At 44.3% G+C, this 26,430-nt stretch overlaps 1 protein-coding gene across 4 annotated transcripts in view; it reads right to left on the bottom strand.

Annotated features, from left to right (window-relative positions):
• Positions 1 to 25,903, bottom strand: part of TMEM164 (transmembrane protein 164) — a 91,570-nt gene extending 65,667 nt beyond the window's left edge. Inside the window, exons 1-2 of one of the 4 annotated variants that reach the window (XM_026678568.2) lie at positions 25,360 to 25,900; positions 24,626 to 25,167 (exon numbers count right to left, since the gene is read on the bottom strand). In XM_026678568.2, the coding sequence (XP_026534353.1) occupies positions 24,626 to 25,084 (459 nt within the window). In that variant the 5' untranslated portion in view covers positions 25,085 to 25,167; positions 25,360 to 25,900. Of the gene's footprint in view, positions 1 to 24,625 lie in introns of all 4 variants that reach the window. The other 3 variants (XM_087971933.1, XM_026678567.2, XM_087971934.1) reach the window with 3 other exon arrangements.
• Between the last annotated feature and the right edge of the window lie 527 nt (positions 25,904 to 26,430).

The raw sequence follows: 26,430 nt of genomic DNA, 5'->3' as shown, positions 1-26,430 counted from the left end.
GTTCCAAAAGGCCCAAAAATCCAAATAGCTATTACAAAAAGTAAACTAATAAGGAGGGGTAGCGCAGCTTAGAAAAAAATAAAAAGAGCACACTGCACTTTGTTTAATTATCCAAGGCTTTTGTTATAACTCTCTTGTCCAGAGTCTTATCACCTTTTCTTTTCCTATAAGCTTCAACACCAGACTCCAGCTGTTGATAAAAACCCAGAAGAGCACCCGCAATAATACTCTCCCATGCTCTTCCCTCTATCTTATCAAATATCAACGTCCTTGAAAAGAAGTCTCAGTTCTTTCTGAGCTTTGTCTGGTCAAGAAAAAGAAATAGAATATTTCCAAGCTTTTGGTTGGCAGTGTTACAAAGTTTATTTTGCTTTCACCTTCCCCCTCCTTTTCCAAACAAAATATAATAAGAATTAATTAAAAAGGGAAAAAGATATTTTAAAAAAATAACTAAAAGTGAGTCTCTAGCCTAGAATATTATAAAGTCAAAAAGGAGAACAAGAGTAGATGAAAGAGGAGAATAAACCAGTCCAGTTTCAAAATATAAAATCATGTGTAGAAAATCTAGCAATGAGGAAAAAAAATAAAAATATTTCTTTGACATTCCTGTTTAAAATTGCCGATTAGTCACTCTGTCAAAATTTTTACAGATTCTTTCTTTTCCTTAGGGTGTCCTTTCAAATCTTAAAATAAAGAAAAAGTTCTCACCAAACCGGCACACTCTCTCTTTCCGTTCTCTTTCGTTTTGGAGCTGTCCCAACTTCAGCAGCTTTAATGACTGCCTCTTTGACGCTGGCAAAAAGAGTTTCCTCTGGATCTACCAGGGATTTTGCGGTATCCCTGGGATCGACAGGATGCACTCTTTACATTCACCGTCTCTTCGGGACAGTTTAGATCCGATTGTACCGTCCAGGAGCAAAGATATCGGCAGCGATCTCAGACCTCCAAGATCGCATGCCGTATCGCCGTGACGCCAGCTCCCCTGTTCTCCTTCCAAAAGGATCTTATTTTTAGAAGGCCATGATTTACAGAGGGGATGGCACTCATTTTTATGGGACACTATTAAAATTAAGTAGAAGTATTTCCACAGACATATCATTAGAGATTCCTTATTGGTTAATTGGAACAAAATAAAAAAAAATTATTTAAAAATCCCAATCTGGATCTCAACGATGGAGGCGATGATACATCCAAATAATCTAGATCTTAATAAAATGATAAAATACAAAGACCTTCTTGATGCGCAAGGTACTTTAAAATCATGGCAAGATCTCCAAGAACTCCAAGTAGACCGGTGGGCTTATCTGCAAATTCAAAATAGATATAGCCAGAACAAGAAAAATTTTGGAATTTATACTAAGGCACAACAATTAGATAAAATCCTATTAGGTCCAGATAAAAAAAATATAACTAAATTTTATAATCACTTATTAGAGATGGAATTAGAAGAGGAAGTAGTCAAAGGCAACATGATAGCTTGGAGCAGAAACATAGGACGTACCATTACATTATCAGAGTGGGAAAAGGTCTGGATAAGGAATAATAAAATTACAAAATGAGCAACATATAAAGAAAATACCTATAAAATTACGGAGTTCCTTCGGCGACAGACAGAAATCCACGATCGTGCACAGTTTCGGTCTGGGCTCGCCGCTGGAGCGCCCCGAGCCGGCTGGTTTCGGGGCTAAGCCACCCCGTAGAGGTGGTGAAGAGGGGGGAGACTGCCAGCAGGGTTGAGGAGAGCCGCATCTCTCCTCCTCAGCTGGCCATTACTCCCTTTCCTGAAGGCGGTTGCAGCGGTGGTCAGAAATGGCCACCTCAAAGAAGAACTCGACCGGAAAAGAATGTGCAGGAGGAAGATAAGAAGTGAAAGTTTTGGCTGACCGGGTTAAATTGCAAAAGCAACAACTAAGGTACCCTGGAATTTAAACTTACAAAAAAATAACATCGCTCCCAAAGAAGAGTCAGAAGCAGCGAAGGAAAGTGAAAAGGGAAAGGTTTGGGTTTTTTTTTCTTCTCTCCCTTTCCCTATACTGACAACTAAGAGACTTAAATAAGAAATCAGAAAAATCCGCTTTGACATCAACAGGCAATTAAGCTGAAAATAAAACAAAATGTCAAAGGGATAATAAAGATTTCTGGACACTAAATTTTTTTTTCATAAGCAGGAAAGGAGAGAAAAAGAATAAAAGGGCAGGATCTGGAAAGAGGGAGGAGACTGACTGGAATTAAAAAGAATCTACAGTAAAACTTCAACAAGACTTCTAAAAGATACATTTTAACTGAAACTTTGTAATTAAACAGTAGAAACCCAGGAAGAGAAAGTGAAAAAAAAGAGCAAAAAGAAACAGCTTGCGTGTATTTGGATTACTTGGTGATCTTTGGATTCTTGGTTATTGCATTTGAATGATTAAAATTAATCGGGTGGTTGTTTAAAAATGTATACAATGGCACTACTTCTGGATGAATTGAAAATGGAACTTAAAAAGTATAAAGAAGGTGCACACGAAGGGAGGGGTTCTTTTGGCTTCGTTTTTCAATTCTTAGAAATGGATATTTGAAACTATGAGAAACAACAAGAAAAGACTGCAAAACAAGAAGACTGGGACAAAGAAGAAGCCATCTTTAATGAACAAGTAATTCTATGTGGGGAAGAAAAAGGAAAGGGGGGAAAGAGAATGGAGAATTTAAGACTTAAAAAAACAACCAAAGAAAAGAAAAATAATTTGAAAAATAAGTATAATACTGGAAAGCAACAGAAGTGGGGAATACAGAAGAGAGAAATAGGGGTAGAGAGACAAGGGGTAAAAAGGGGAGAGAGAAGAAGAGAGGGAAGAAGGAAAGGAAAAGAAGTTAGAAAGGACCGGAACAAAATATAGAGAAACAGGACCTATTTAGAGATAATGGGTGAACATTTAACTGAAAAAGGGATTCTGTAAAGGTACATAAGATTGTATTGTTATATTAGTAATAGAAATAACTTTAGAAAATTGGAAACAATGTATGATTCAAATGAAGGATAAAATAGTGCAATTTAGTGAAATGTTTGTTAATAAAATAAATGAAATGAAATAAATGAGAAAATTGAATTAGGGAGGGATGGGAACATTTTAATTAGTTAATGTTTTATAAAATATAAGTGAAGAGTGGAGGGGAATTAATTATGGAAAGCTTATAATTGTTCCCATAGAAGTATGATATTTAATTGAAAAGTAATGTTAAAGAAGTTAAGATTTTAATGAATATTAATATTAATGATAGAATTGAATTGGAATGGAATGGAATGTGTTGTTTTAATTACATATATTTATATTTTTTTTCTTTTTTTAAGAATATAGTGTGTATTTTAAGAATGCACCAAGCAGAATCCGAATGGAAGTTATATATTATATTGAATGTTATAACTTTAGGGTATATATTGAAGCCTAAATAAGAGTTAAATGCATAAACTTAAAAGATATAAAGGCGTCATACTCCAATCAGTAACTACAGGAGAAACTTTGTTTAATGAGAAAAGATAATAGATAATTGAAACAGGACAGACAAAAAATATAAATATAATGATTTGAATTGAGACGAGATAATTAAAATAAAATTGAGAAAATTAAAAGAGGGGAGAAACTATGCAGAAAATGTAAAACAGTAATAAGCAGATATTCCAACAGAGGAAATGGTTACTCAGAAGATAACAGCCTGTGCAGAGATGGATAAGTTAACCTTAGCACTTAAGGAAAAAGAAACATCAGAATATTATAGAAGCTGGGAATGCTGGTATGACTGGATAGAACAAAAATAGAAAATATATTAGTAAACAATGTAAAATGTAAAAGAGATAGTAATTATATATTTGCAATAAGATGCATTTGTAAATATATCACCAATATTGATAACAAACAAGGAACCATAGACTGTCAATAGTAGAATTGTTAGTTTTTAATCATTTTCTTTTTTCCTTTTTCTTTTTTTTCTGTGTGTTGTGTATGTGTTTGTTTGATATTTTAGTTCTATAATTAATAAAGTTTTTTTTTTTAAAAGCGACACTTTCTTAGTAAGAAGACGAAAGTTATCTTCATCTAGATCAGGGACCACAAACTCATTAGTTCATTGACCATTCATGAAGCATCAGATGATTCATCATTTCCCATTTGACTTTAACAAAAGGTCATCCTCAACTTACAACCACAATTGATGCTAAAATTTCTGTTGCTAAACAAAACAGGGGGTTAAGTAAAATTCGCCCCATTTTACAACATTTCTAGCCACAGTTGTTAAGTAAATTATTGCTGTTGTTAAATGTGATGACCCGGGAAGCAGCACACACGTAATAAATTCCCAAACATGAAAAAAATTCCTTTAATGCCTCCAACTTGGCCTCACTGTTCAATTGTTCACAGTTGGAGATTAAACTCTTCCCAAAATAGTCTCCAAAAGAAAGAAATACAGTCCAAACTCAAAGAATAGATAACGGGGAAATAAAAAACCAAAACAAACCGCATTGAAGGAATTTCCACGACAGACCAGGATAATTAATTACAAACTTCAAGAAGATAACAAGGCACAGTCCGTTGGAAGAACACCAACCAAGATAAACCTCAGCCGGAAATAAAACACGCTTTGCTTCTAGCAATGCTGTGTTGTAACCATCTCTCTTATATATTAGTCTCCCCAGCTGCAACTAATGAGGGGGATCATGGCCGCTTTCTCTCCTGTAAGCCACGCTGTTGCCTTCTTCGTTCCTCCCTGCATGCCCTAGGATGGAGAGGGGATGGGCCTGGGTCTTCCTCTGACTGCCCAGCCGGCCTCTGCCCTTCCCCAGCCTCCTCCACAACCTCCAGAGCCACACTTCCACTCCCTGTCGGCTGTTCCTCCTCTCCCTCAGAGTCAGTCTCCACCAGGGGCATGACATTAAGTTAGCAACGTGGTTGTTAAAGGAAACTGGCTTCCCCATTAACTTTGTGTATCAGAAGGTCACAAAAGGGGATTACATGACCCCAGGACACTGTAACCCTCATAAATACATGCCAGCTGCCACGTGTCTGAATTCCGATCACATGATCATTGGGATGCTGCAACAGTCATAAGTATGAAAAGTGCTCATAAGTCACTTTTTCTGTGCTGTTACAACTTCAAACTACACAAATGGCTGTAAGTCAAAGACTTCCTGTAATAGTACTACAAATACAGACCTAGTACTATAAATATTGACTTGGATAGTCCCATCATTTCTTGGGGGTTGATAGTGGTCACTTTGGGGGATCTTGCTGTAGACAGGTATTGTCACAAAAGAGTTTTGTGATGCATTTATTTCAGCCAAGAATGACCCAGTTTATTTTTTTGTAATATTTGCCAGGAATACTTGTCCAAAATAATTTGTCATCAAAAATGTAATATGGAATGTCATTGAGATCCCATACTACATTTTGATGACAAATGATTTTGTCAAACTCATTTAAGGATATGCAGAATTGGATCATCTCTAGGAACTGATTATTCAAATTTCCAGCAAAGAAAAATCCACAACTCAATAAGGAAACTGAATTTGTTGATCAAAGTTGCTCATAATATTAAGGGATGTCTTCTAATGGCAAGGGACATGGTGGCTCAGTGGCCAAGACGCTGAGCTTGTTGATCAGAAAAGTCAGCAGTTCGGCGGTTCGAATCCCAAGCACCGCGTAGCAGAGTGAGCCTCCTGTTACTTGTTCCAGCTTCTGCCAACCTAGCAGTTTGAAAGCATGTCAAAATGCAAGTAGAAAAATAAGGACCCCTTTGGTGGGAACGGAACAGCGTTCTGTGCGCCTTCAGCGTTTAGTCATGCTGGCCACATGACCACGGAGACATCTTCAGACAGCGATGGCTCTTCGGCTTTGTAACGGAGATGAGCACCACCCCCTAGAGCCGGAAATGACTAGCACAGATGATGAGAAATGAGTTGACAAAGATGAAAAGATGACAAGGATCATAGCAATACAGCCTACTACATGGGTAAATACCTTTTGGCCTAAGATAGTGCTGTGGGAATGGGCGTTGGTGCTTACCTGATACACCCTTTCTCGTCGAGCTGCGTAGAGCATCCAGAGTGGGAGGTGCTCCAGTCTCTGCACTCACAGGCTGAGCTTTAATTGAGGAACGCTCCTCCCCGTCCACGTGACTCCTTCGTAGCGTTCCCCAGTTTTACGAAGACGAGAAGACAAACAACTATCATCTCATCCTAACTATTGTAATAAACATTAACTCCTTGATTCATTGGCCGAAACAGGATTCCCCACCAGACAGCTAAATTAGGGTGGGGCTGGATGCTCTATGCAGCTCGACGAGAAAGGGCGTATCAGGTAAGCACCAACGCCCATTCTCCATAGAGCTGCTTCGAGCATCCAGAGTGGGACATACCAAAGCATGGCCTGTCCTACGGGAGGGACTCCGTCTGGGTCGGAATCTCCTCTGGTTCTCGGACAACTTGTCGTAGGACTCGTCTGCCAAAGGACGCTTCTGCTGAAGCAAACACATCGATCTTGTAATGACGAATGAAGGGTGACAGGGACGACCAGCTGGCCGCTCGACAGATGTCATTTATCGATGCCTGAGTAGCCCAAGCTGCTGAGGTAGCCGCACTCCTTGTGGAATGTGCGGTTATTCCGCTGGGAACAGGAAGTGCTTGTGCTAAGTAGGCCTTGGAGATTGTTGCTCTGATCCAACGGCCTATAGTTGACAGGGATACTTTGAAACCCAGCGTCTTAGGTTGAAATGAAAGGAATAATGATTCCGACTTCCTGAAATGTTGAGTGCGGTTGATATAAATACGTAGTGCACATCTGACATCGAGGGTATGCCACTGTCTCTCGAGAGGGTCTGGGGCAAAAGTTAGGAAGAATGAGTTCCTGCGATCTGTGAAAGGCTGAGTTAACCTTGGGCAGGAAGGAAGGGTCTGGTCGTAGGACCACCCGATCAGCGTGAAAAACGCAGAGATCCTTTCTAACGGACAGAGCTGCGATTTCAGATATCCGACATGCAGATGTGACTGCCACAAGAAACACTACCTTGAATGTTAGGAATTGAAGTGATGTCTCCCTTAGGGGTTCGAAGGGAGGTTTAGTAAGTGACATGAGGACCTTATTAAGATCCCAAGTTGGGTATCGGTGTACCGCTGGAGGATGTAAATTGGTGGCTCCTCTAAGGAATGCTCGGATACGAGGATGGTGTGAAAGCGAGCCAATATTGTCGCAGGAGATGACAGTTGATAAAACTGCAACCTGTCGTCTCAAGGTATTAGGGGCTAGACCTTTATCTAGTCCCTCTTGCATGAAGGCTAATATTTGAGCAATAGATGGAGAGAGTGGATCAATTTGCGATTTGTGGCACCATCTACAGAAAGTGCTCCATGTGGCATTATATATCCAGGTGGTTGAGGGCCGTCTTGCTGCCAGAATGGTATCGATGACCTGATTGGCAAACCCTTCTTTCCTTAAACGGTCCCGCTCAACCTCCAGACGGCTAGCTGAAGCCACTGCGGGTCCCTGGGATAACGAGACTCTGTCCGGTGGGATCCTCCAGGGAAGGGCCACTGACAGTTTGCAAAGGTCCGCAAACCACGGTCTCTTGGGCCAGTATGGGGTAACCAGGAGGAGTTCCGCCCTCTCGTGAATCAGCTTTTGGATTACTCTGGGGATTAACGGTAGTGGGGGGAATGCGTATAGAAGCCCTGCGGGCCAGGGACAATGTAGGGCATTGTGGTTCTCCGCCCCCTGAGCGGGGTACCTCGAGAAGAATCTCGGGAGCTGGGCATTGAGCGGTGATGCGAATAGATCCACTAGTGGTTGGCCGAAGATTGCTGAGGCCTCCCTGAACAGTGAGGGGTGCAGGCGCCATTCTGACTGGTCTACAGTGGCCCTGCTCAACCAGTCTGCCTGAATGTTTGAGGCCCCCGAGATGTGATCTGCCCTGATGGATAAGAGGTTGGTCTCTGCCCAGCGACAGGGACGCTCGGCCTCCCTCATGAGCCAAATGGAATGTGTGCCCCCCTGTCTGTTGATGTGCACCTTGGCTGTGATGTTGTCTGTCAGAATAAGGATGTGACATCCACGTACCTGGGGGAGGAAGCTGAGTAGGGCCAGGTATACAGTGTGAAGCTCCAGCCAATTTATGCTGCACCGTTGCTCGGTTGCTGACCATGTGCCCTGAGCTGAGAGCGAGTGGATATGAGCACCCCATCCGGATAGGCTGGCGTCTGTGGTGAGGGTGACCCTCTGGGGCTCCTTGAAGTAATGCCCTTTGTTGATGGCAGGTCTGGTCCACCAGAGGAGGGATGCGAGAACCCTTGGAGGGACCTTCACCACGGTCTTTGAGTTGCTTCTTCCTGATCGCTGATATGGAAGCAGGAACCACTGAAGGGATCTGGTATGCAAACGGGCCTAGGGAACAATGGAAATGCATGAAACCAATTTGCCAAGTAATTTTGACAAGTCCAGTAATGCCACCTTTTTTGCTCGTCTGATCTCCCTGACCGATTTCTGGATGCTGAGAAATCTTTCAGGAGATAGGAAGACCCTTCCCTTAACTGAATCAATCACTGTCCCCAGGTGTGCTATTCGGGTGGATGGAGATAGCTGGCTTTTTTCCCAATTTACGAGAAAGCCATGTGCCTGGAGAGCAGAGAGGGTAGTTCTGGTGTCCCTTTCTGCTTGGCATTTGGAAGGAGACAGGATGAGGATGTCATCCAGATAACAGTGAATACGGATGGGGAAATCTCTAAGGTGAGCCGCTAGAGCCACAAGAACCTTGGTAAAGGTCCTCGGGGCCAAGGCCAAACCAAAGGGAAGGGCCACATACTGAAAGTGTTGACTGTTATAGCAAAATCGCAGAAATTTGAAATAGGAGGGTCGAATAGCGATGTGTAGGTATGCCTCTGAGAGGTCAATGGAAGTGAGCCAGTCTCCCTTCCTGGTGCCCTGAAGAATAGACTGTAGTGTGTGCATCTTAAATTTATGCCGGATAATGTATCGGTTAAGCCTTTTCAAATCTAGTATGGGCCTCCACCCTCCGGAGTGTTTGGGAACTATGAAGAGGTGAGAGTAAAACCCTCTTCCTTGTTGCGAGGGTGGGATGGGCTGTATAGCCTTGATTTCAATGAGATGTTTGATAGCGGCATCTATTAGATCACGCTTGGTGCGATCTTTGGTAAGAGGGGATATTATGAAATGCTCGGGGGGGGAGGACTGAAATTCAAGGGAGAGCCGAATTTGATGGTGTCCCTAACCCAGGCATCAGATGTAGAGGATTCCCATTGGTCGGCAAAATGTTTGAGGCGTCCACCAATGGGATGGGGGGGGGTGAGGGACTTATCTTGGGCACCGGAAAGGTTTACTTCCTGCGCCCCGAAAGGGTCTCTTGTAGTTGGCACCCCTTCTGTTCCTGTCACCCGGGTCGGTTCGATCCTGGGGTTGGACCGACCGAAAGGGCGGGGCTCTCTGAAACCTGGGAGAGAAAGGTGTCTGATAGGAGTTTCGAAAGGATCCCCTCCAAAAGGGCTGGGATACTCTGGATTCAGATCTGCGAAAGAGAGACGGAAGAAATTTTTTCTTATTTCGGCTTTCCATTAATAAAGGGTCAAGGGCCGACCGAAGAGTTTGCCTCCCGAGATGGGAGCAGAAGCCAATTTTACTTTGTTTTTGACGTCTGCCTGCCAATGCTTGAGCCAGAGCAGACGACGGGCTGTAACCTGAGATGAGATAGCCCTGGTGGAAAATTTAACGGAATGGAAAGTAGCGTCAGCCAAGAATTCTGCTGCTGCCGTAAGCTTGGCAATGTCCTGGTGTGCCCTGGTATTGGATGGGGGGACATGTTGCTTTAATTGACGGAGCCATCTAATGGAGGATCGTGTAAAGAAGGATGCAGCCGTGGCTGATCGAATGGCCCAAGCATCAGATTGATGCGCCCAGCGTAGCACCATTTCGGCCCGTTTGTCCTCTGGTTTTAGAGCTTCCAGAGCGTTGCTTGGGGTAGAGGATGACGTTAACCCCACTATGGGTTCGTCAACCTTGGGAGTCTCTAACAGGGTGGAAAACTCCGCATCGAGATTAAAAAATCTCCTATCCTGACTGGAGGGGGCGGGAGGCCAATTGAAGCCAATTGTTTCGCTACCAGGTCAGAAAAAATGGGTGGAGTAGGAATCACTTCGGCCTCCACGACCGGTTGTTTGAAAATGGAATCCTCTGGATCTCCAGAGGCTGCTGGGGAAGTATCAGAGAATGACTGAGACATCAGGCCAGAAATATTTTTTGCCTTAAACAATAAGGACTTGAACAGGTGGGGTTTGAACAAGCCTACGAAAGCGGGCTGGTCAGGGGTAATACCTTTGTCTTCCGACATTTCTCCTTCCATTGGTTCCACCTCTGAAAGAGGCTCAGAGTAATGTATGGACCCCATATCAAAATCTTCCTCTTCCCTGAAGTGTTCTAGGCCTGTTTCCTCTTCCTCCTCCTCCTCCTCCCCTTCTGGAAAGGGGATTTCCCTCTGGGGAAGTACCTGACCATGGTGAGGTTCCGGTCTGGGGAGAGATCTACCAGAAACGGATTCGATATCAGGAACCATCGTTTGTAGGCCTGACCTGGCTATCTACTGGAGACCTTCCGCGATTCCTTGGCGGATAGCCAGCTGCATCCATTCTCTTATCTTGTCTGGGACCAGGTCTGCAGATGGTTCTTCTTGCCATAGGCCAGCAGCTGTCGGAGTAAAGGTAGCCTCGGGTGTGCGGGTGGCTGGTGTGGCAGCGGTTTGAAGGCTCTGAGCGGGCGAGCTGCGCCTGGAGAGAGAAAACTGGTCTGGAGGAGGGGGGGGTTGAGTTGAGGTAGATGGGGTGGGAAGAGTAAGTACTGAGGGTACAGATCGTGAGTCCCTTGATCGTTTATCAAATTCCTTCTCTAGCGCTTTGTGGCATCTTAAAGCATCTCTCTGAGAGGCTTTGGATGTTTCCTTGGCCTGCCTGCGCAAATGGTGCGTCTTTGATTTGGCCTTCAAGGAAGGTCCTCTGGGGTTGTCCTCTGCCATAATAAAAAGCAAATGTAAGGTATGATAATAACCAAATGAGGCGGTTGGCTCGCCTAGGAGTTCGACCTACAACAAGGCCGGATGTCCTACAGTTGTTCCACGTCCCCCTTTTGGAAAAAAATTTATTTTTTATTATTATTATTATTATTTTCTATTAATAAAAAAGAGGAATATGAATAATCAAGGTCTAGAGTACCGGAGTACTCTAGGAATTATTTCCAGTTGAAATAAAACACTTGAGAAATTAAAGAAAAAATGATCAGATTAGCCAATAAGCCAAATGAACGCTGAGGCCAAAAAGAAAGAATTGGGCCTCCTGCAGCTGCCTCCCAGACAAAATGGGTGGTACTAGTGCTGCCTCTTACTTTGCCTCTGAGCAGGCTGCGGGATAGCCAACATTTCTCAATAATAGGCAATATGACTGGGAGCCACAATGCCTAAACGATCAAACCGGCTCTAAACAGGCCTGCCGGTCCTGCTTTGGGCCCCTGAACACTCACCGCAGCAAAATAAACAGAAAACAAAATGGCGGCCGGCCACAAGGCGGCGCCCAAAATGGCGGCCATTAGCCGGCGCGAGAGCTCAGCGACGGAATTAGCCTCCCCAAGAGAAAGCAAGCCTACAAAAGATGAATCGAGGGGCAGGAAGGAGAGATTGGCTCTCCCTCTAAATAAAGCATTCGTGGGGGGAAGAAACAACGAAGCGCGAGAAATTGCGCAATAAACGAACCACTGCTATGCAAGCAGAAGCGGCTTCAAGGAAACGGCAGGGAGAAAAAAGGACGTTGGAGGGGGGTGGGGGGCGCGAAGGTGCTGTTATTCCCCCGTTTCTTCCCCCTTGAGTGGCGAAAAAACGCTCCTCTTTTAGTAGGTTAAACAGACCAGTTGCGCAGGGGCCAAGAAATAAAAGGAGAAATCAAACCTGAATTTAAATTCTTAGATCCTGAGTCGGCCAAGGAGCTTTGATAGAAACTGCCTGTCTCGCACGAGGCTGAGCTAAAACTGGGGAACGCTACGAAGGAGTCACGTGGACGGGGAGGAGCATTCCTCAATTAAAGCTCAGCCTGTGAGTGCAGAGACTGGAGCACCTCCCACTCTGGATGCTCGAAGCAGCTCTATGGAGAATTGGGTGTTCAGCAGAGTGATGGCACGAGGAAAAAGCTGTCTTTGTGTCCAGCTGTTTTGGCATGCTATGCCCTATAGCACCATCCTAAGGGGAGGAGTTGAAGCAGTTTATGTCCATGGATGTGAGGTATCTGTAGATATTTTCTCAGCCCACTTTCTGGTTCGTGCAGTATACAGGTCCTCAATGGAAGGCAGGATCTAAAATCATCCTCATCTTTTTGTCAAACTCCTAGTTTCTATGAGTTCATTTCAAATTAGTTATAACTTCCATAATGTACAGTCAGCAATGAATATGGTCTTACCAGCTGCCAGCAATTGCTGCCAAAAGAGACTCCATTTCTAAAGTCATATTTCTTTTAATTATTCACAGACTCTACTCCAAGAAAGATGAAATTATGCGATCCAAACAAGCTGCAAGGCACATTGTTAGATTTAGCCTGATGATGTTGCATAAACCCAATATTTGAAGCTTCTACAATAAACCACGAATTAGGTTGACACATTATGCTAGGCTATAGCTTTTTACCTACTGCACTCCACCCCTCCCTTGCTCCCATGGTGACTGGTTTGGTCTAGTGATTAAGGCACCAGGCTAGAGAGCAGGGAAATGGTGAATTCTAGTCCCCCCCTTAGACAAGAAAGGAAGCTGGGTGCATTTGGGCTAGCTGGAAGTTCTAGTCCTGCCTTAGGCATGAAAGCCAATTGGGTGACTTTGGGTTAGTCATGCTCTCCCTCAGCCCCAAACATCTCCTAGGTTGGTTGTGGTGGGAAAAATAGGAGGAAGAGGAGGTAAAAGTAATAGGTATGTTTGCCACTTTGAATTTCTTATAAAGCAATACAGGTAAATAAAAATTAAAGAAAGAAAGAAAGGTATAGCAGGAAGAGCCTTGTTGAAATAAACAACCTACGTGTGAATATATGTGGCTGATTCTAGGAATATTCTGGAACCCCAGGGGCTGAGAGACCAAATTGACAATTCAGCCCCCTTTACAGACCACACAGCAAATCCAAAGAGCATCCTCGCTTCTCTTGCCCATGAAACCAACAGGGTGTTGGAAAAACTTGTGTTAATTTTCTAGCCCAGTCAGCGTTGCAGCCAAAGTAGTTTTGACCTGCTTGTTATTTGTCAGAGAGGCTCAACTGCTTTCTGCCAAAGTTGATAAGAGACAGGAAGAATGAGAGGAAAAAAACCACAGCCAACAATTCAGAGAAACCAAGCATGCCACAATTAAGTGTGTACTTTTAGGGTTGAGCCACATTATTGACAAAGAGCCTAACCCCTCCCAAAAAAATGGAATGCACAATTTGAGTGATGCAAAAAGAATAATACTGGAATGATAGAAGAAAATATTGGTAGCTCAGGGTTGGACTGTGGGGTCCTTGGTGCTCTCTGAGCTTGGTGGCTTTCTTGCAAACATTTCAAGACCTAACTAGGTAATATCATCTGTGCTAGAAAGGAGAGGAGGGGGAGGGGGAGGGCGAGGGGGAAGAGGAGGAGGAGGAGAGGAGCCCTTGGTGCTCTCTGAGTTTGGTAGTTTTCTTGCAGATGTTTTACCAAGCTAGGTAACACCATCAGTGCTACAACCCACTCCATTCTTCCACTGATGATGTTACCTAGTTTGGTAATGAAACATCTGCAGAAAAATCACCAAGCTCAGAAAGCCCCAAGGACCCCATGGATAATAATTGTATTAAGAAGAGAAATGGTGCTGGTTGAAAGAAGCATTTGCCCAAACCATGTAAATATTAAAGGCATTTCATGATAATTCTGGCAGTTTTACACTACGACACAGAATTGCTAGTGTACCTGAGGAAGTAACAAGAATCACAGAACTTGGCTGTTTTGCGAGGGGGGGAAGAAAACAAAAATTCTGCTCACTTTGACACAGCTTGTCTATTATGGTAAAACCACGGAGAAGGTGCTGGACCAGGAGGAGAAAGACTCAGATTCTAATCCTCCCATAGCTCCAGGAGACCCAGGGGTTCAGTGCAAAATACACAATTGTTGTGTAGAAAAATAGAGCCTCCAGATCCAGATCCTTAATGAAAGGAGGAGCAGGCAAGAAATCAAATAAACATGCAAACCATAATTGCTTGGGCTGTCAACACTTGGTAAATCCTAATCCAATTAACAAATCAAAATAGATGGGTTTGTGCAGCTCGCTCAACCCAACCAAATGAATCACTTCTAGCTAAGGGCAAAGTCTGCCTGAGCTTCAGTAACAACCTGCAAAGAGCCCAATCACTGAGGTCAGTTCAGCCATGTTCAATGGGAAAGAGCCCCTCTAAGCCTAAAATAAGCCTGAGTAAGACTTGAAGACTGCAAGGTTCTATCTTCTCTCCTATCTTAGCGATGTGGTTAAAGTTAAAATAAGCCACTTGTATTTAACAAACAGGTGTGAAAGCTCACACCAATCAGCTTTGCTTGGATTATGACAAGAGAACACACGCATATCTTGCTAGAGATAAGTGTGCCAAGGGTCTTCAAGGGCTGATTGGCTGAACTAGCTAGTACAGGTAGTCCTCAACTTATTATGACAATTGAGCCCACAACTCATCTGCTATGTGAGAAATGTGTTCAGTGAGTTTTGCCCCATTTTATGACTTTTCTTGCCAGATTTGTTATGTAAGTCACTGCAGTTAAATTAATAATATGGTTGTTAAGGGAATCTAGCTTTCCCATTGATTTTGTTTGTCAAAATAGCAACAGCAGTAGCACTTATACACCTCTTCACAGTGCTTTACAGCCATCTCTAAGCGTTTTACAGAGTCAACCTATTGCCCCCAACAATCTGGGTCCTCATTTTACCCACCTCGGAAGGATGGAAGAGCTGAGTCAACCCTGAGCCAGTGAGGATTGAACTATTGGCAGTGGGCAGAGTTAGCCTGCAATATCACATTCTAACCATTGTGCACAGGGAGGGAGGGAGGGAGGGAGGGAGGAAGGAAGGAAGGAAGGAAGGAAGGAAGGAAGGAAGGGGAATAGCAACAACACTAGCACCTAGACTTATATACTGCTTTACAGCCCTCTCAAAGTAGTTTACAGAGTCAGCATATTGCCCCCAACAATCTGGGTCCTCATTTTACCCACCTCGGAAGGATGGAAGGCCGAGTCAACCTGGGGCCTGGTGGGATTTGAATTGTCCAATTGCAGGCAGCTGGCAGTCAGCAGAAGTAACTTGCAGTACTGCACTCTAACCACTGCGCCACCATGGCTCACAACAATGTTGCAAAAGGGGATCACGTGACCCCAGAACACTGCAATTGTCATAAATGTGAGTCAGGTGTCAAGCATCCAAATGTAAATCAAGTAACCATGGGGATACTGCAACGGCTGTGTGAAAAATGGTCATAAGTCACTTTTTTCAGTGTCGTTGTAACTTTGAATAGTCACTAAGCAAGCTGCTGTAAGTTGAGGACTACCTGTACAGGTAATTCTTAACTTGCAACCATTCATTTAGCAACCTTTCATAGTTACAATGACACTAGAAAAAAGGTGTCCCACAACCAGTCCCTTTTTAAACCGATACAGCATCCCCACAGTCACGTGATGACTTGGCAACTGGCATGTACTTATGACAGCGCTAGGATCGTGTAAGCACTATTTATGGCATTCCCAACCAGCTTCTGGCAAGTAAAGTCAATAGGCGAAGCCAGATTCGCTTAAAGATCCCATGATTCACTTAACAACTGCAGTGATTTGCTTAACAACCATGGCAAAGGTTGTAATATTGGGCACAATTCAGAGGTGGTATTCAGCAGGTTCTGACCAGTTCTGGAGAACCGGTAGTGGAAATTTTGAGTAGTTTGGAGAACCGGCAAATATCACCTCTGACTGGCCCTGCCCCCATCTATTCTCTGCCTCCTGAGTCCCAGCTGATCGGCTGGGTCTCCTTTGGTTGCCCTGCCCAGGAGAACAGAGCTGAAAAGCAGGTTAGAGGGGTGGGGGGGGAATGGGGATTTTGCAGTATCCTTCCCCTGCCACGCCCACCAAGCCATGCCCATCAAGCCAAGCCACACCCAAGCCACGCCCACAGAACTGGTAGTAAAAAAAATTGAATCCCACCACTGGCGCAATTCATGTAGCAACTGCTTGGCTTAACAACAGAAATTTTGGGCTCAATTGTGGTCGTAAGTCGAGGACTACCTGTAAACGTAAAAACAAAACGCTGCTCTTTTCTATTGTGCAAATGCCATTTCATGGTACCGTTAGTTGCTAAATGAAACAACAGAACCACCAGCTCAGCAGAGATTAAAATCCAGGAAAAGACTTCAAAGAATCTGAAAGCAGAGAGGACTATGGAAAGCTGCAAAAAACCAACCTGGGTGGGACCAATGGAGGCTATGGCATCTGGTCTGCCAAAGGCTGGGAAGTATGGAAATTGTTGAATAGATTGCAGAGGGTACAAAAAAATCCAGAGACACTCTGAACAAAAGGGGCTATCCCGTAGCTTCTGTTCTTTGTGATTGTGGTGACATGCAGACCTGCCCTTTGCGTCCTAATTAGTGTATACTTGAGGACCTCATGGCAGCAGGACAAAACACAATGTTGCTAGTTTTGGGGCAAGATCTGTTTAACTTGTACATATTTTAATCTTGTATTTTATGTCCTATACACCTTATTTCAATTGTGATGCTTCTGACACAAATAAATACACAAACCGCTGTAAGAGAGAAAGCAAGGTAGGGAGGGAGACCTAAAACTCTTCTCTGTTGCTCTAGAAAAGGAGACTGGGGGTCTCTGCGATTTTGAGAACAATGGTGGGCTGCTCACAAGCTGATGGGCTTCCAAGCACCAGTCACGAAAGATCTGTTTTTTGCAAGGAAAACTTGACCCATTGGGATGCTGGGTCTTCTCAAGGGCTCTTGACTGTCAAGGCCCTGATGCAAATAAATACAGAAGCTAGAAATTGAGTGTGTTGCTTTGCAGCAAGCTGGATTCCCTAACTCTTTTTATAATTATTTAAGATTTAATCTTCAATTTGAGTCACAGTCTGGGACTTTGTAAAAACTCAACAGTGCAAGTCCTAACCAAGAACCTAAGAGCTATTAAGGTAACATTTGACTATATAGACAGTTCCAAGTTGTTGGTGTTCTTACAAAGAGAATCTGGTTTAGAACAGGGGCCACTTCTATCTCAAACAGCAAGGTAGAAAAGTTTTAATTCTCCTCCCTTCACAATAGCATTGAATTCAGCAAAAGCAAGCTCTCTGTGGCTGCTAAGTTGAAAATTATTTAACTTCCTCATTTGATTGGGAAATTTGTGGCTTTTAACAGCCAAGCTTATTTTCCACTGTGGGATAGAAATTAAAAATCCAGCATCTGTGATGTGCACTTCTACAAGCGATTAATCCTTGCTTGCAGAATCCCCAACTTAAACCTGCATGTGGAATATGCTTCTATATATAACAGTAAATCATCTCCAGATGTTCTCACACATACAAGTTGTCACTTAGGGTTTTTGTTAGAGAAAGAAGGCTGGGTGTCACTTATTTTAGGCTGGCATTTGCAAAGCACGATGTACCTGTGAATTAATTTTTACTTTGCCCTTTTTTGCAAAATAACCCAGCGGCACAACTACATTTGAAAATGGTGGATGGGAAATAACGAGAAGTTATTTTAAAATGTCAGAGCAGGTTCTCTATTTTTTAACATCTTTGGTGGCAATTTCAGTGACTGGAGACTTTGTCTAAAGCAGTACTTCCCCCCCAAAATGGGAAATGACAGCTCCATATATCTTGTGCGGCATCTCTCTTTCTCAAAACGTATTTCTAAATATTAGCCTCCTATAGCAGATGGTATATAAGATTAAACACTGAAAAAATGGAAAACGACTGGCTGCAATTTGTTGGACTGAGGCAATAACTATATTGTAGACTTCAGTTCTGACATATTGCACAAGGTGGTTACATCAAGAATAAGCAATGGGAGTTTTTATTTCATTAAAATTTTAATTAAAATGAATCTAGGACAAACATAGGTAAAGCATCCCCATGCCCACCAAAATTAACACATTAAGTTTTCAGACATCTTGGAAGCAAATAATATCTTGCAAGGGGTATTTATTTATTGATTAATTGAATTAATATAGTGTTACTCCAGGTAGGGCACTATGATCTAATTAGATTTCAGTGATCTAATGCAAGGCTTGTATCTGTTTGCTCAAGAAATTAAAATATATGGAGCCTTGGAAGCTTCTTGTGCAAGCTGGCATGTATTTACAACAGTTGCAGCATCCTGGGATCAGGTGGTTGCCATTTGCAACCTTCCCAGGTAACTTCCCACAAGCAAAGTTAATGCGGAAGCTGGATTCGCTTAACAACTGCAGCAATTCACATACCAACCATTACAAAAGAATTTGTAAAATTGGTTGAGACTGACTTAACAACTGCCTTGCTTAGCAATGGAAATTCTGGTGCCAATTGTGACTGTAAGTTGAGGACTTACAAATACCAGGTGAATACCAGGTGATAAATACCAGGTGTGGCCTTTCTCAATCTTGTATAGCTTTTCTCCCCACCAAAGAGGCTTTCACTTGCCTCCCACTTTGCAAAAGGGGACCAAACGTAAAATTTTACTCGACTCAATTCTATTTTCTCTTCCAAGAGGCGCCTTTTTATAATCCTAGACCAGGCTGTCAAACTCCCAACCCATTGGCCAGATGCATCACATATTGGCCACACCCCCACCCAGTTTAGCGAAGGTTGGAAAAGTCCCAATACATCACATGATGCCACCGTAATGACACGAGTTTGACACCCATGTCCCACACCAAGCCAAGTACAAAACCACTAGGGGATTTCTAAAGCTTGGCATTGTTACAAATTAGCCATCAACAGACACATAGATATAAACTACAGTATCTACAGAGTATGCAAAAGAAACAATCAACATGCCAAAAATGGAACCAGAAAAATCCAGAAACCTCTCCACCAGCAATCAGCACCAGAAGAGCATATTTTAACACCAAGATTAACATCAAACCAACAATCAAGTAAATAATACCCCAGTGAAGAAACTGCTAAACAAGCCAACAGTAAACAGCCCAACCAAGGAAATTCTAAGACCACTCCCACCAATACTGACAGGGCAAGCCACCAGAATATAAACTGAGAGCAAACACCACTAGCACTGATGATGTTACCTAGTTGGGTAATGAAGCATCTGCAAGAAAACAACCAAGCTAAGAGAGCACCAAGGATCAACCCTCACCTACAAATATTCTCCTTTATTGATATTCTGGTTTCAGCCAAGCAACTCTAAACCACACTGCCATTCCCCCTGAAAGTGGAAACAGGGCCTTAGAACACTAGCAATCCACATCTGTGCAAAAGCACATCAGTTGCTTTAGAATAGCACTTGATAGCTCTTAAGGGCATACAGACTGCCTCTTTGTCTTTTGTTGTTTCTCTGGCACATTTTGTAAAGAGCCGCATTCACAAAAGATAACAACCTCCTTTTTCTTTCCACTATTTTTAGAAGAGGAGGAAAAGGAGGAGGAAGAAGGAGGGGAAAAAACAACAACTTGAATGGGGACCCTGTCAGATTATATTTATGTTATTGCTTTCCTCACAGACTTCAGCCTTACAGACTGAAAAGCAGGTTCAGGGAAACTAATCTGCAGATGAGAGTTGAAAAGCTGGGATACCTCAAAAGTTTATGCAAAACATGTTTTGATACTTATACAGATACTATCGTAAGAATAACAAGAAGCCAGTTCTACTAAAAACCGTTTATGCAGGAAGAAACTCAAGAGGAGAAAGTGGAAAACTCTCTCTCTATAAATATATATAAATTTTATGTCCCACAAACTTAAGTTCTAAGAATCACAAAGCTTCTACAAAATTTACCCATTTCTAAGGTCAGCAATACAGAACATGGCATGATGGGGAAGTTAACACATCCCACTAAACTAGGAATCAGCAACCTATTCAAGCAGGGGGGCACTTGCGCAATGTTACACAACGTCACAACCTTGGAGCAATCGTGTTTTTGAAAGGAAGAAAAATGAAGAATGAGAAGAAAGCCTTCTGAGAGTTCAGGTGAAAGTTGGTTACCTCACGAGCATCAGAAGCTTTTTAGAAAGAACACAGCCGATAGAATCATAGAACACAGAAGCAGAGGGCGGTCTTCTAGTCCAACCTCCTGTTCAGGGCAGGAGCCTTACACTATCCTACTCAAATGGCTGTGCAGTCTATTCTTTAACCCCTCCAGTAATCCTGCATTAAGGAAGGGGTTGAGCCAGATGATCTCTGAGGTCCCTATCAACCCTATGACATGACAGCATGAAGCATGAAGCTCAGTGAAATGTACTAAGTCAGACAACAAACTCTAGTTAACATCAAGCAACACTATTACTGTATATACTCGAGTATAAGCCTAGTTTTTCAGCCCATTTTTGTGCTGAAAAAATCCCCCTCGGCTTATACTCGAGTCAGATTCCCCTCTGAAAAAAAAAATGGTGTGGAGTCGCAGCCTCCGGCGGCAGCGACTCCCAACAGCCCCAGCCGGGAAGGGAAAGGCAAAAAGCGCTTTGCCTTTCCCTTCCCGAGGCGGCGGGACTGGGGCCGCGCCGGCAGTAGTGACTCCTGACTCAGGGGGCCTCCGAGGGAGGGGAAGAGAGTGACTCCTGCTTCCCGCTGTCATCATCATCTTCTTCTTTTGGGTTAGTGAATCAATTAAACCTTTCATGATAGTGAGATCGTTTCCCAAATTAATTATTTTTATTTTTGAAATTTACCAGTAGCTGCTGCATTTCCCACCCTCGGCTTATACTCGAGTCAATAAGTTTTCCCAGTTTTTTTGTGTAAAATTAGGTGCCTCGGCTTATATTCGGGTCGACTTATACTCCAGTATATACGGTAAACGAAAATACATATTGTTTGTTCCTATAATCCTAGCTTTTACTTGAATAGCATCTGGTCTATCCCTCTGCTGGTCAGTTTCAAATCCTGCCCAGGTCAATATGACTTGTTTAGGTAACTTTAAAGTGACAGCTGAAATTGGTCAATGTTGCTCTTCATTTTCTTTGCTGGTAGTACAAATAGTCCTCATCCTACATTTCATTTAGTGACTGTTCGAAGTTACAATGGTGCTAAAAAAGGGGGGAGACTTATGACCATTTTTCACACATCTGTTGCACTATCCCCATGGTCACGTGATCAAAATTTGGATGCTGGGCAATTGATTCACATTTATGACGGTTACAATGTCCTGGCGTCGTGTGATCCCCTTTTGGGACGATCAAAGTCAACAAGGAAACCAGATTCACTTAAACATCCGTGTCACTCATTTAACAACTGCAGTGGTTCACTTAACAACTGTGGCAAGAAAAGTCATAAAATGGAGCAAAACTCAACAAACATTTCACTTAGCAAGATAAATTTTAGGCTCAATTGTGGTTGTAAGTCAAGGACTATCTGTAGATTTTTATCATCCATTCACAGTTCCTTGTGGTTACTACAATGTATTTTTTCTGGCTTTAGCAAATGGATTTGACTTGTTTGCGGTCTTTGTGCCAAACATCAAGAAAAGCAAAAGCATGATGCTATTATTTTGTATTGTGTATTGCACAGCAAGGGAAATAGAGTCACTTGAAGTGTGGTTTCTAAAATATACATCAGCAGGTCCTGCAAAACTGATTAGAGAATGAAGAAGGGGAAGCAGAAATTAAATATTTACCTATGTTATTTTTAAGGCTGTTTTTTTTCTTTTTTGCTTCTGTTTTTAAATATTTATATCTAACAATATAGCACAGGTTTTGTTATTATTTTTGTTATTAAGCTCAAAAATTACATTTCTTTTTTAATATCATGAAAACAACTCAACATATTCTGCTTGGTACCTCTTACTAAGGTTGCCTATTTTCAGAAATTATCTTAACTTTTTTAAAAAAAGTTTTTGTTTTAAATTAGAAAAAGAGAGAATGTTGTTCTCCCAATGAAATTGCTAGAAATAATTATGTTTGGAAAGAATCACTGAAGGTCCAGTGACCGTGCTGGATTAAGGTTGTGTCACGCAGAGGCCACGCCCACCCCCACCCCACCTCCACTAATGGGGAAAACATTGCAAAAGTCACGTGACAGTAACATGACACCGCAAGTTTGACACCAGTGATATGTGGGGTAAAAACATTCTTATCTTCATAAAAGATTTTAAGAAAAACCCTGAAGTGCTAGAATTATAGTAGGATGACTAACTATGGATTATGGTAACAACGCACCATTGCCTTAATTTTGTAGATGAGCCTCCTGGCACCTGGAATTCATCACTATCTGGAGTTCCCATCAATGAGCTTTATTAATGGGCTTCCGGTTTGCTAATAGCATTATCTACGCCAGTGGGAGAACTTATCTTTGATTCTCCTGACCTGTTGGATTTCAACTCTCATCAGCCATAAACTATAGGACCAATGGCAAGCGATTATGGGATCGGTAGTCTCAAAGCTCAATCCCTTCGCCTTGTTGCTAAGACTTGGCTACCTCCAGATGTCTGGCCTTCGACTCTCAGAATTCCCTGATAGGGCCATTGCTATCGGAGTTGCTTATCTGCACATCTAGGAATCACCAAAGTTGGATAACTGGTCTCCACCATAAATGATCCTTTGGCAGAAATGGGGGGAGGGGGAGAGAATTTTGCATAAACTTTTTCAAGAGCATCTATTTTTAGTTCAGATTAATTTAATTTCTTTACCTTCTTGTATTATATACCTCTCTTTACTTTCAAGGTTTGCTCAGACCAATAGATACATCACAATATTCAAAATAATTGGAAAAAAAACCAGTCTAAATAATATATGCAGTTCAATCTAGTAGTCCAATATATTTTGGCATATTCTCTGCAAAATCGTGATTTGTAGTAAAATAGTAAAACATCACACCATTTCAAGCGAACAGTCTTATGGAGAGAGGCAGTGATACCTTCTCACCAAATTGCAGCAAGTGTGGTGGGGTTCTGGTGACCCCAAAAAATGAGATTGGAATGTGGGGTTTTGGGTGATTGACTTTCTTATATTTCACTGCAGTCTCAATGCCTCCAAAACTGAGAATTTAATCTTCCTTGTTTCCCTGGCTTTTTTGTCATTCTGTCACTTTCTTTCCAGCCCAGTCCTAATCATGGACAGTTCCACTATCACCAAGTTAAGACTAAAACAAACTCTACGCTTGTTTAATTTCGTATCCTTTCCCACAGATCTCCCTTTGAGTTCTGTTTGGTTTTGTGCACCTGGTAGCAATGACTTTTTCCGCGCAAACTGAAAGATGACAAACGACTACACTGAAGATTGGACCAGTGGAAATTACTTTGCTAACCGTATGGACTTTGGATTTCATACATTCCCCACTGGAAAACAAAAGTTGACTGAACTCACTGCTGATCAAAGTATAAAAGCCCAGTGGCCTCCTTGCTTAAAGAAATGTTGCTGTTAGAAAAACTGGATGAAAACAAACAAGTCCACTTGCTGAACTGAAGAAACTTCTTGATGAAAAGCAAAATGTTTTCAAAGAAAAAAAATCAAGAAAGTCCAGTTGCCTTTTGAAACAGCACCTTTGGGACAACTACTGGTCCTCACATTGCAACCGTCTCGGCATCCCTACAGTCACATGATCAACATTTGGCAACTGGCATGTGAACTGCCTAAGAACTGTGGCAAAAATACACAAGTTGTATAATCGGACACAACTCATTTAACAGCCACATTACTTCACAATAGAAATTCTGTTTCCAACTATGGTCATAATTCAAATACAGAATAATAGAGTCCGAAGGGACCTTGGAGGTCTTGTAGTTCAACCCCTGCTCAAGCAGGAGATCCTATACCATTTCAGACAAGTGGCTGGCTGTCCAGTCTCTTCTTAAAACTACTACACAAAAACAGCTGGTAACATTCAACTCACATTCCTAAATTCCTCATTTGACTGGGGGGGGGGGGAGAGAAACCAGCCCACAGATTGGTCCTAAAAGAGCCTCCTCGGCAGACCCAATTGGCACCAGCCTTGTAGTTTTTCAGAGACCACAAAAGAGATTTGGATTCTCTCAAGCAGCTGAATGCTGGATCTGTTCTTTCTCCCAGCCTCACCTCTTTGCTAAGAAGACCAGTTGCAAAGTAACATTTGGCACTGATAAAAAGAAGGGAATGCAAAAAGAACTATTGGCTAAAGTAAAAGCAGCTGCCTCTTTGGATACAAAAGGCCTTTTCCATATTTCAAGCAGCCCTGCCCATCTTGAGGCTGCCTAGATAGCTGTGGCCGATGGTAGTTGTAGCACAAACCTTTAGTGTCTTTAGTGCTCTCTGATTTTGCTGGTTTTCTTGCAGAGATTCCTTTACCTAGCTGGATCTGAAACGTCTGCAAGAAAACCACCAAGTTTGGAGAGCATCAGGAATCCCCCAGTTCAAATACTGAGCTACAAATACAAAGCTTCTACTGGTAGTTCAAACTATCTGGAGGAAGACAGTTCATTACCTGCATCATCGTAACCACATGGCAAGGGTTCAGCAAGTAGATGACCGTCCTCGAGGCAAACTTGAATCCCACTTCAAGTCCGAAAGTCAGACAGAGGGTCACCAGCAAGAGATTTTTGCCCCAACTTTCCCCCTTGACCCGGGACTGAGCCAAGAGGTCAGCAGCTTCCCGGGCCGTGGACCTTCTGATCTTCTGCAGAGAGACCAGGATCTCCAGAATGCCCATGATGGTGAAGACCACGCTCTCTAGCAGACGCTGCTCCCAAGGGAGGAAGGCAGCACACTCGCGGCCCCCGTTGCCTTCAAAGCTGGGGTCCACCCCGCCATACATCCAGTCCATCAGGTTGGAGAAGCTGTAGCGACTCATGGTCCAGGGCCCCTCCTCGCCTGGGCTGGGAGGAGGGAGTGGGGGCAAGTTAGAGAAGATCAAAGTGAGGACACCATCCAGGGGGCGAACCATGAAACTCAGGACTCCTTCCTCCACAGACTGCCTGCCATCTTTCGGGAGCCGGGAGGGGGCTCAGAAGACCCCAGGAGCAGAAGCTGGGAAGAAAACGAGACAACCGTCACTTAGCCACGGGCCCTTCCTTGATCACCTGCCCCGCCCAGCGCTACCACCCACCAGAGGCAAGTTTTGCCTGTTTGGAACCGCCTGGACTACTCCTCCCCCCACCGCCCGGTATCCCAGGCCAAGCCAGCACCCCAAGAACCCCACTAAGGCGGCCTCAGCCCCACCAGCCAACGGCCGCCAGGTCGGGAAAGCGGCTGTCCGAACTCTGGCGCTTGCTGGCAGCTGAAGGGGTTGGGGCGGACTCCGCCTTTGCACGACGCCCCTGCGAGGGAGGGCGCTTGGGGAGCAGCGAGGAGGGGAGAAGCGAGGGAAAGCAGAGGGCGGGCGGGGGAAATACAAGGCGGGGCAAAACCACCTGTCTTCCTGCCAGCGTCTGGGGTGAGGGAGAGCCGGAAGGTCAACGCCTGGAGGGAAGGGGAAGAGAGGGAGGGCGCCTCCTGCCCTGCCCAGCCCGCGCTCGCCCTCCCCCGCGCGCTTCCTCCGGCCTCGCAGTCCTCCAGCCAAGCAGGGATCGGGGCGAGGAACCCACCGCCGCGCTCTGCCTTCCCAGGCCGCGGAGCTGTAGCTGCGGCGAGGACTCGCCCGCCGCCCAGACTTAGCAGGGACGCAACAATGTGGCCGCGCAGTCCGCGCCCTGCCTTGGCCCCGCTCCGCCGCCGCCGCCAGTCTAGCAGCATCCCCCGCCGACGCGCTGGGCTCGGCCCGACTAGCGGCCGGGGCGCCGGAGATTGGCTGCGCGGGGCGGCCCGCTCCGCCTCTCGGAAGGCGGCACTTGCGGGCCGGGGAGGGCTGGAGACGCGGCCGCTCCGGGGGCAGCGGGGTTGCCTGCGCCCCCTGCACGCCGCAAGCTAGCAGCTCAAGGAAGGCAGCCGGGCGGCCCGCGAGGCGGGGCGGGGCGGGGCGGCCGTTTTCGTCCCGTGTAGTCCGGCGTGTAGCGGCGCAGCCAGGCTCGCCCACGGCCGGGGAGGGGGGCGCCTTCTGGGACGGAAGGGAGAGAAGAAGGAAGTGGGGCCTTCGCTGCACGTGGAAATGCTGCAGGCGGGGCGCCCGGGGCACGCTTTGCACGCAGGGAGCCTTTGCGGTAGGAGGCGGGAGACCGCCGGTCCAGCCGCCCAGGAGATCCATGAGGAGCGGGGAAAGCCGCCTTACTCCCGCTGAGCTGCGAGTTTTGTGCCTGCGGGGATTGGCTTGGGCAAGAGCCAAAGGCGGCTGGGCGCATACAGGCGGTGCCTCCC

The sequence above is a fragment of the Notechis scutatus genome, chromosome 10 (assembly GCF_049901735.1).
Source record: "Notechis scutatus isolate UNSWTSFEM ecotype Mainland chromosome 10, rNotScu1.2, whole genome shotgun sequence".
NCBI lineage: Eukaryota > Metazoa > Chordata > Lepidosauria > Squamata > Elapidae > Notechis > Notechis scutatus.
The sequence above is the reverse complement of the archived record's forward strand: the minus strand, read 5'-3'. Positions and strand labels throughout refer to the sequence as shown.